Raw genomic sequence first — 9,698 nt, 5'->3', positions numbered from 1 at the left:
CTCTCCTTGAGCTTTGGAGACTAACCCCACACTCATCAAGAAATGTAAGAAAATGCGTTTCCTTGCCAGCAGCCACATGTCTTTCATCTCAGGAATCCCCCCAACTCTCCCGTCCCATGATCAAAACAGCTTTTGTTGAGCACTTACTGTAGGCAGTGCTATCCGGGCTGCTGGCTGAATCACCCGTAACCCCCACCTCTCGTCTTACCCCTCCCCCCGGGCAGGATGACTGCCCTCTGCACCAGCCAGGTGAGTGGACAGGGTGGCAGAGGGACCTCCCTGGAGCTGCTCCACGGCAGATAGGCACGGGAGCATGGCCGAGAGTTGGATCCTACCAGCTGGGGTAGAAGAGCCCATTTCTAACAAAACCTCAACAGCAGCATAGTTGGGGGCAAGTGACCTTCCGTAGTTTCCGCAGATAGGGGCTGGCAGGACTCAAGATCTTTTTGCTGGCGATCCCACCCCAAAGACTCCCAGTTTTCAAGATCCCGGCAAGGCTCATGTAAACCTCACTTCGTGGAGGAAAACCGCCAACCTGGCAGTTCCATGGTCAAGGTTCTCAGCCGCTGCAAGGAAGGCACGGTCTGACCACCAGAGGGCAGCAGCGACCGCCCACAGAATCCCAAGACCACGGCAGAGCTGGGAAGGGGAGGCCAGAAGGCACCCCAGATTCTCAGTGGACGCCCTCTCCGGGCACTGGGCAAAGGGGAGTCTCTTGGGTCAAGCACCCCCTAGACAAATGCACAGCAACTCATCCACTCCTTTTTCGCAACACGTTTATTGAGAGGCAGTTATGCTCCAGCTTTCCAGGAGATCAGGTTGGGAGAGGGGAACCCTTTACAGAAGGCTGAGTGCTGGCTGGCACACTGGGCTTGGCAGCACTGGAGGGCAGGCAGGAAAAGTAGGGTGGGTAACCCGGCCTGACAAATGCACGGCAGCTAGAAAACCTCTTCAGGTTCTGGGGTGGCTGGGCCATGAGAGGGGAGGCCAGGCAGGGCTGTCAAGGTAACGGGGTTCAGATCATGGAGGAGTTGCCTGCCAGGCTCCATGGGACTGGGGGACAGGACAGGAGCACAGCCACCAGCCGGGCCCTGAGGTCCCCAGGGTGACCAGGGAGGAGCTGTGACTGGCTGGGGAGGCAGGGCTGGGGCCGAGGTTCCCTAGGACCACAGGAGGTAGCCAAGGCATTCCAGGTGGTGGAGGAAGAGGACCAGAAGCTGGTGAGTGCGTCACTCGAGCCCAAAGGGGGGCTCCTGACTGTCCTCAAAAGCCTCAGACCTCAGTGTCCACTTTTTCCATCCAAGAAATGGGGCTGTGAATCTCTGCTTATGACAGCACAAGCTGGCACAAAAGTGGAGGCCGGAAATGAGAACAAGTGTGCTTTCCCAGCCCGGCCTGGGCCCAGGCAGAACAGCCGATACTGGCCCCAGTCTGCCTACCCACCCCTGCTGGCCAGGAGGCTGGCAGAACCCCAGTCCCACCTGCCTGGAGCGCGTTTGATTTGGACTCGACTGTTGTGGTGATGGAAGGGGCTGGATCTGTAGCTAAAAATACCTCGGAGCTAAGCCAGCTGCTCGGAGCTTCCTCGGAGGCTGGGCCGCGCTGGGCCCGCTGAGGAACTGGGCACGCCCACCCAGGAGGCAGCTCCCTTACCTGCTAGAGGTTGAGGACCCGTGTCACTCCCCTTCCAGTCACCAGGAATTCCTGGAGAGTTTGAGAAGACAAGATTCTTTAAGCTGGTTCTTCACACAAGGGCTCTTGGGTCACTGAAGCCTGGGGGAGCGGCCGAGTGGCATTTGTGGGGGGGTCAGCTCATCGGTGTCCACACCGGGGCCTACGCCATAGTGCGGCCAACAGGGAAACCGAGCCCCGGAGAGCTGCAGGGGCCTAGCCACTGCTGTGTTGTCAGAGCAAAGCCCAGCCAGCCCCAGGGAGGCTGTGGCACCCACTTCCCTGGGTGCCTGAGAACCCTGCAGAGGGGCCACCCACATGAGGCAGGAGACACTGAGCCTTCAGGGATGAAGCTACTCCCTGAGGTCCCCGGGACGGGAGCTGGCCTGGCAAGTACATCTACCAAGTCCGAGCAGTCCCCCGGCCTTGGCTGCCCATGAGCACTTGGGGACGGGCCAGAGGCAAGGCCACTCCTTGAGTGCTAAAAGTTCCCCTCACAAAAGCCAGACTCAGCAACAACTCAGAACGTTATTGTCGGCCAGGCGCGGCGGCTCACGCCTGGAATCCAGCACTTCGGGAGGCCAAGGCGGGCGGATCACCTGAGGTCAGTTCAAGACCAGCCTGACCAACATGGAGAAACCCTGTCTCTACTAAAAATACAAAATTAGCCGGGCATGGTGGCACATGCCTGTAATCCCAGCTACTCTGAGGCTGAGGCTAAGAATCGCTTGAACTCTGGAGGCGGAGGCTGCGGTGAGCCCAGATGCACCATTGCCTGGTCAACAAGAGTGAAACTCTATCTCAAAAAAAAAAAAAAAATTATTGCCTATTGCCGGACCTGCTCCTCCCAGCGCTCAGGTGCAGGAGTTTGCTGGAGGTCACATGCCAGCTAGAGACGCACTGGGCCAGGCGACTTGAGATGGTGGGGCCGCCTCACTGCACAGCCTAGGCAGAGGCTGTGTCTCCACCCAGAGGGTCCGAAAGGTCACGTTCCGCACTAGGGTTCCGGGCGGAGGGGCCGGAAGAGGCGGGGACGCCAGCGACTCAGTAGTAATGCAAGTCCTGCCACCTCCTGGCCGGCCCTTCCGCTGGCGTGGCCCTCTCTCTGCAGGCCTCAGGGCCGGGTGCCAGGAGCAGCCCCGCCCCACGTTCGCTGGGTGACCAGTGGGCGGGGCGCCCTCGAGGGACCAGCAGGAACAGCAAGAGGACAAACTGCCCCACCCTCCCTGCCCCAGGAGGTGATGGTGGGGGGACAAAGAAAAGGGACCAAAGCACAGGGAGAGGGGACAGGGAGAGGGGTACAGTCCAGCCAGGTGGGTCCCGACACCGCGCTGAGAACCACATCCAGACCACAGATGAGCACCCAACAGCTCCCTGATTGGATCCAGGGAGGGGAGAAACTGGCTGGAGCCCTCCAGGGTGCAGCTGGGAGAGAGACGTACGTCAATTACTTAATTATCCAAAGCAGGTGGGGAGTAAAGACCCCACCCAGAGAGCAGCGGAGACTCTGCAGAGCCAAATGTAAAACAGGTTTCAGGGAGTATAGAAGAGGCTTTTGGGACATTAACAATGTGAACCTCAATTTTTATCAGGTGCTTTCGCCCTCTTGCTGTACTTGTGCAGAGGGGAGTCTGGGCAGGAACACCCTTCCCTCCCAGCAAAGGAGCTGGACCCAGGACAGCTCATCAGGGATTGAAGACCCAGCCCTGGCCCTCAGAGAAGGAGCCAACAGCACCACGCTGGTTACTTCCAACCAGACAGTCCTGGGCAGGGATGCCAGCAGACAGCTGGCACGGGAGGAAGCCCAAAATAACCCAGACAGCTGGGGTGAGGGGGTGCCATGGGCACAGGCGCTGGCTGCCAAGTCAAGCCACCTGGAACCCCATCCTGGCTCTACTGGTGGTGGCCTTGTGACCTTGGGCGAGTCACTTCTCCCCGGATCATGGGGGTGTGACCCAAATCTTGACCCCACTATGGAACAGCCTGTGCGGCTGGGGAAAGGCCTCTACCTCCAGCTGGACTCAGCCACTCCAGAGGAGAACCGCATGGGCTGCCTTCCCGGGGAACGGGAGCGCTGGATTCCCCTTTGCCCTGAGGCAGGGACACGTGCTTCCCCAGGTGGACTGGTGGGGCGGGGGAGCTCTGAGGCAGCCCAGCGCCCACCCCCTGCAGCCACTCCCAGCAATAACCACAATCACAAGGAAGGCCAACTAAAAGTTTGGGAGGAGAACCTCCTTAAGGCACTTAATCCTCCCACCCACCCTTTCCAGCAGGCACCCTTATCATTTTAAAGGGGGACACTCACCCAAGGTCACCAGCACTATCGAGATCCTAGCTCACGGCGAACTCTCTCCCTTAGCACCAAGATACCTTTAGCAAGGTCTCCCTGTTTATCCCCACAGGTCCCCAGAGCTCAGTGTAGCCCTCACAGCAGGAGTGGGGCACACCTCCCAAATAGAGGAGTGGTGTGATCTGGAGCACCTGGACGCAAATGGTTCATCAACGCAATCACAAAGCAGAGATCACATGGGGGGGTCCGAGACCAAGGGCCGCCATCTCCAGCTGTGGAGCTTCTCAAACACTGAGATAGGAAACTATTCAGTATGTGAAGTCGGCTAGTGTTAGAATGAAATCAATTACTATGTGCCAAGCGTGGAACTTGGCACTTCTGCGTCAAAACCCCAGGTGTTACCAGGCTGGGGTCTCAAAACGTGTTCTGACCACAGCATCAGCCTCACCTGGGAACTTGTTAGAAATGCCAGTCCTCAGGACCCACCCACTGAATCAGACACTCGGGCACCAGGCCCAGTGGTCCATTTTCAATGAGTCCCCTTTCGGGTGTGATTCTGATGCCTGTTCCATACTAAGAATCACTGATCTAGCCCTGTTTTTGGAGATGGAAAAACAGGCTTGGAGACTATGCCGCTTACGCAAGGCCATAGCTGTTCAATGGCTCGCCAGGTTTCAAATCCAGCTTTGTCCGGTTCTAAACACAAGGCTTATATACAGGCCTGCCCATTTGGGGACTGGAGAAGAAAACAAGAATCTCAGGAAGGTGGTGAAGCATCAAGGAAGGCCCTTTCATAAAGAAAGCTGGCTGGGACCCCGGATCTCTGTTCTTTGCCTCCCTAGCAGCCAGACATCCGAGGATGGCTCACACTGTCACCCCAAATGCCCCACGGGGACGGCTGGAGGGGAGGCCACAGCACAGTTGGGCTTTCTGGCAGTGACCTGTGTCTTTTAGAAGTAGGAGGCACCCAGGGCCCTCCCCCCGCCTAAAAACACACAACTGGGAAATACTTGCAAGTGGAGCCTCTCGTATGCTGCTAAATTCGGCAGAGAATTGCACGCCCCAAATGCCTGACAACAGAAGCTGACAGGCGGGGATGGATGGCCCTGGCGGCCCAGCAGGCGGCCCTAAGCGCTCGCAGCTGGGGGGGCGGGGCCGCAGAACCAGCCCGGCGGGTTTGGGGTTCCGCCCTCCCTGGGCTGCAGGCCAGAGCCCCCCAAATCTCCCTCACGGTCTGGGCAAGGACTCACACCTACCTTAATGGGAGGATTGTCAGGGTCAAACTAGGCCTGCCCCTGCCGTCGACAGAAGGAAAAATTGTCCATTCGGGGGGTGCCCGGCTGTCGCCCCTTCTCTGGCCCAGAACCTGGAGGGGAGGAAGGTGGAGGGCGGATCAGGGCGTGGGGGGAAGAGAGATGTGACCGGCCGAAGGCAGAGGGGACGGGGGCTCCGGGGCTGAAAGGGAGCCCCCCAGACATCGCCCCACCCCCAGCGGCCCGGGCGGCCGGGGGCGGCTGAGTCAGACGGTTCAGCCCGGGCCCGGGCGGCGGCTCATCTGCATTTCCAAAGGCCCGCCCCGCCCGCACTCTCCCCGGGAAGGGCTGGAGATCTGAGGCTTCGCCCGGAACCCCGCGCCTCGGGGGATCCGGGGGGCCCCCTCCGTTTTCCCAGGCTTCCCCCACCTCCTGCCTGGAGACCTGGGCAGGAGGGCTGCGCCCTGGGCGACCCAACGGGGCGTCTCTGGCCACCCCGAGGGCCTCACGACCTGAGTGGGGACAAAGGGGGCGACCCCCCGTCCCGCGCCGGTTCGGATCTCAAAGGGCGACTGGGAGGTCGGGCCCGGGCGCCCAGAGCCGGGTGGGCAGCGGGGGCGGCCTGGGGTCAGGGCCAGGCCGGGCCGCGGCTTCCGGAGGAGTCGGTGGGACCCGGGGCGGCCTCGAGGCCCTGCCGACCCCGTGGCCCTCGGCTGCGGGCGCCCGCGCGGGACAAAGATGAAAGGGGGAAGCGGCCCGGGTGAGGCCTCCTGGTGCCCGCGTGGGCCTCCGGGTCGCCCAGCCCCCCTCCCCCGGCCGCTTCTCCCGCCTGGCGCGCGGCGGCCGCCACCGCCCCAGCCACGGGCAGCGCGCGAAATGGCGCCCGTCAGGCCGCCGCGCCGGGCTGAGGCGAGCGCGGGAGACGCGGCGCGCGACGCCCCCGAGGCCCACGGCCTCCGAAACGGCTCCCGAGACCGGGTCGCCACCGCTGCGCTCCGCGGGCTCTCGGGGCCCGACCTGGCCGCGGGCCCGCCTCCTGCTCCGGGCTCCCCACGACCGGGGGGACGGAGGGAAGGAGGAAGGAGGGAGAGCCGCCGCCATTAGCACCGCAGCCCTGCCCGGCCGGGCCCGCCCGCCAGTCCAGCCCAGCCCAGCCGCGACGGGCTCGAAGCCTGTAAAGAAAACTGGTGTTTGGGAGGAGGAGCGAGCGCGGCCAGGAGGACAGGAGCGCCGGGCTGCAGGCGGAGATGCTGCGTCATGGTGCCAACATGGACGCCGGCCTTTTGTCCTCCTTCGCGTTGCCAGCGCAGGCGCACCCCGGAGCTCCGAGAAGCCGGCTTCGGGGTGCGGAATCCTCACGATCGAAAGGGAAAGAGGGCCAAAGGCTGGGCGATGAGGCTCCCTCGTCTTTTAAGCCCCCCGTCTCCAAAGCACTTCAATTTCTTCTCCCCATCCAGGCTCAGACCTGGGAAGAGCGAGGGGGGCGAAGGCAGGCGGCTCCGTGAGCCCCCGAGGGTCGCTGCGGAGCCCCTCTTCTCGCCCTTGGGGCAGAAGAGGCACAGGGGTCCGAAGAGCCCTCCGTGTCCCAACCCCCCGCCCACTGCCCGCTCCGGCTGCCAAATACAATGCTCCAGAATCCTCCTTCTCCCCTCAGCTCCCAAACACTCGCAGCCCTTGCTTGGCCTGCAAAAGGGTTTCCTCGAAGGGGCAAAAGGCACTTTTATTTTTCTTACTTACCCGCTCAGCCCGGTGCCATGGAGTCTAGAAGATCAAGCTGGGCGGTGGTTTTGGAGACGTTATTGTAAAAACATATATATTTTTTTGATTTAGTTGGGAAATTTGGGAGTTATGGTGGTGTCTTTGTTCTTGTTACCTTTTTGTAAGTTACACCCTCACGTTCTGCTCCTTCCACTTCTGCAAACTTTCCAGGGTTGGGTAGGCAAAAAGGCAGCTTCGCTGAGGACTGTTTACTGCTCTGGATATAGCAATGGTGTGATCGTCATTAAGAGACAAAAGGCGAAAATACACAGTCAAATCAAACAAAAGGCAAAAGACACACCAGCCGCCCAACCACCATAGAAAATACCCCCCACTTAACGTTGAACGTGTTTGCTGGAACCAGTTAGGACTTGTTTTCCAGTTTTAATCTAGTTTCCTGTGACGGCTTTAGTCTCTCGACACAAAGAGAAGGTCTTCCTTTCCCTCACCCACCAGCTCCCCCCAACCCCCAACCCCAAAGACGAGAAAAACAGGGCTGTTTTTCTTCAAATAGATCGATTTTCAAAGAAAGTGTACAAGCTACGGGGAAGAAAGCTGACTAGCATTTAGTGCTGTAAGCATTTTCAAAAGCATAAAGCTAGAACCTTAGCTTTATAAAAGCAAGATCGTCTCAAAGCATCTTAACTGGCTTATATTAGACAAGAGAGACAAAGACATACATGCAGATGAAGGTTCGGAAAATTAAGGACATCTCAGCAACATTAACATAAAAACTGTACTGCGTCAGGACAGAATGGATTGGGTACTTACAATGTAAAAGGTTTTTTAAAAACTAAGAGTAACAACTGCTCACAATTTTTTGTTGCTGCCATTTCGCTAGTCCTAAAGCTATATACATTTAAAACATTACCTTGTTAAAAAGAGAGAAGGAGTTAATAAGATGGTCAGGTTTAAGTGTTTAATAGAGGAAACTAGATATATTTAAAAATTTATTGTTCAGTCAAGAGAATACAGATTAAGACAGCTCCAAGCTCCCCCCACCCACCCAAAGAACAAAAAGGAAAAAAATATGTCATTTACTTAGGTTTTTTTGGAATTCAAAACTGTTAACTGCTGACATGAATGGTGTGCTATGACCTAGTTATACAAGACAAAGATGGATTCCAAGTCATAAGGAAAAATCCAGATCTTTTTAAAAAGTCTTCTCCAGTCTTCCAACTGTGAGTCCTTGGGCCTGTTGACAAATGTTAAACACACTGAGACGTCCTGAACTGGATGGTAGAGTCAAAGGAAAAACATTCCCCATTTGCAACAAAGGAAAAACCCACTTGGCCATTTAATTCCATTGCAGAAAAATGGCTTCCCTCATCTGTTGGCCTCTCCTTCGTGTCTGATGAAGGATGTTTTGAGATCAGCGTCTAATAACTCAAGCCCTATAGAAGCCGCGCGCTGATTGGCTGCCGCGCCCTGCCGCCCTGCTCCAGCCAATTACCTACCCACGGCCAAATTACAAACCCCGAAAAGAGCCCCAATATGAGCTACACCAGCTCCGAGCCCCGGCGAGGCGGCTCCTGCGCCTCGGCCGCCAGAGAGAAGCGGCAGAGGGGGCTGCAAACGCGTCCTCGCGAAGCCCGGGAGCCTCGGAGTTGAACTCACAAAATGGAAGCCGCGCGCTGATTGGCCGCCGCCACTCCCGGACCTTTAATAAAGAAAGGGGAAGGAAAAGATAAATGCAAAAAAGGGGGACTCTCTCCTCCGCGGGTGGCTGGAGGAAGGGGGGGAAGCATGTGTTCAGGACAATTACAGGGCGATCCCCTCCAAAAATAAAAACAGAAGAAGGCTTCTATCGCCCAGGTCCAGGCGAGGGCTACATCCTCCCAGGAATGCGAATGCTAACGTGGTGAACCCTGGTCTCCCCTCCCCAGCTCAGCTCCGGGGAGGGGGTCGCGGGCCGGAGGAGGAAGCTGGAGCGCAGATACCTCGATTGCAACTCCTCTGAGTCGACGCCGGCCTCCCCGCGCGGTTCCCAGCGTCCACACACACCCTCGGCCCCCTAGACCCCAGCCCTCTCCCCGGGTCCCCGCGCGCCCGCCTCCGGCCCGGGCAGTTTGGAAACAGTTTTGCAGGCCCGGGACGCACGCCGCGGCGGCCGCGGCTTGGAGGGTAGTCCCGGCCGCGGGAGGTAGAGCCCGGGGAGACCCCCTCCCCCGCCAGCCAAGACCCCCACCCCAGTCCCAGAAGAATAAATAAATTAAAAGGCCTTCCCCCGGGGAGGGGGAGGCAGTGTGGGAGCGCGCGAGTGAGGGGTGGGGGGCCGCTGGGGCCCGGGGCTTTGGCGGCGCAGCTGCCGCCGCCGGGAGAGTGCCTGGGGAAGCGGCGAGGAAGGAGAGGGGAGGAGGAAGAGGAGGAGGAGGAGGAAGAGGAGGAGGGTGAGCGCTCGGGTCGGGCTCCTTAGCGGTGTATTGTGGGATGTGCGGCTACTGGGAGCCGAGCCTCCGCCGCCAGCCGCCTCCCGGGCAGCAGCAGCAGCAGCGGCGGCGGCAGCAGCTCCGGGCCCGGCAGCCGCGGCGGCGGCGCCCCCCCTTCCCGGCCCCCGGTCTGGCCGCCCCGGCCTCGGCTCCCGCGGGGGACACCATGTACTGGCTGGCGGCGCAGGGAGGCCGGCGCCCGGCGGGGATGTAAGCGCGGCTCGGGGAGGGAGAGGCCGCGGCCGGCAGCCGGGCGGCCCGAGCCCCCGGCCCCGGCCTTGGCCCGGGCGGGCGGGC

The 9,698-nt window shown here is 59.6% G+C and overlaps 2 protein-coding genes and 1 pseudogene across 2 annotated transcripts in view; 1 reads left to right on the top strand and 2 right to left on the bottom strand.

Moving 5' to 3' along the window:
* Nucleotides 1-759: 759 nt before the first annotated feature.
* LOC112422963 (uncharacterized) lies at nt 760-1,991 on the bottom strand (annotated as a pseudogene).
* LOC112422928 (uncharacterized) lies at nt 760-9,403 on the bottom strand. Its single transcript, XM_071070943.1, has 6 exons — nt 8,913-9,403; nt 8,590-8,632; nt 8,262-8,323; nt 7,088-7,189; nt 5,218-5,327; nt 760-3,096 (listed from the first exon to the last, which is right to left on the bottom strand). Exons 3-6 carry the CDS (start codon nt 8,277-8,279, stop codon nt 2,550-2,552), a joined length of 777 nt encoding a protein of 258 aa, XP_070927044.1. The 5' UTR covers nt 8,280-8,323; nt 8,590-8,632; nt 8,913-9,403; the 3' UTR covers nt 760-2,549.
* LOC105494476 (SET domain containing 1B, histone lysine methyltransferase) overlaps nt 9,360-9,698 on the top strand; it is a 28,197-nt gene continuing 27,858 nt past the window's right edge. Inside the window, exon 1 of the mRNA XM_071070931.1 lies at nt 9,360-9,611. The gene's annotated coding sequence lies outside the window, so the exon portion shown is untranslated. The remainder of the gene's footprint in view (nt 9,612-9,698) is intronic.

The sequence above is a fragment of the Macaca nemestrina genome, chromosome 10 (assembly GCF_043159975.1).
Source record: "Macaca nemestrina isolate mMacNem1 chromosome 10, mMacNem.hap1, whole genome shotgun sequence".
Classification (NCBI taxonomy): Eukaryota; Metazoa; Chordata; class Mammalia; order Primates; family Cercopithecidae; genus Macaca; species Macaca nemestrina.
The sequence above is the reverse complement of the archived record's forward strand: the minus strand, read 5'-3'. Positions and strand labels throughout refer to the sequence as shown.

What these genes read in the sequence shown, in the direction of transcription:
- LOC112422928 (XM_071070943.1), bottom strand. An exon ending in AGGGTGTAACTTACAAAAAG is followed by an intron (nt 5,328 to 7,087) that starts GTAACAAGAACA and finishes CCTCCCCTCCAG; the next exon opens with GTTCTGGGCCAGAGAAGGGG. An exon ending in CTGACAATCCTCCCATTAAG is followed by an intron (nt 3,097 to 5,217) that starts GTAGGTGTGAGT and finishes TCTCTCTCCCAG; the next exon opens with CTGCACCCTGGAGGGCTCCA.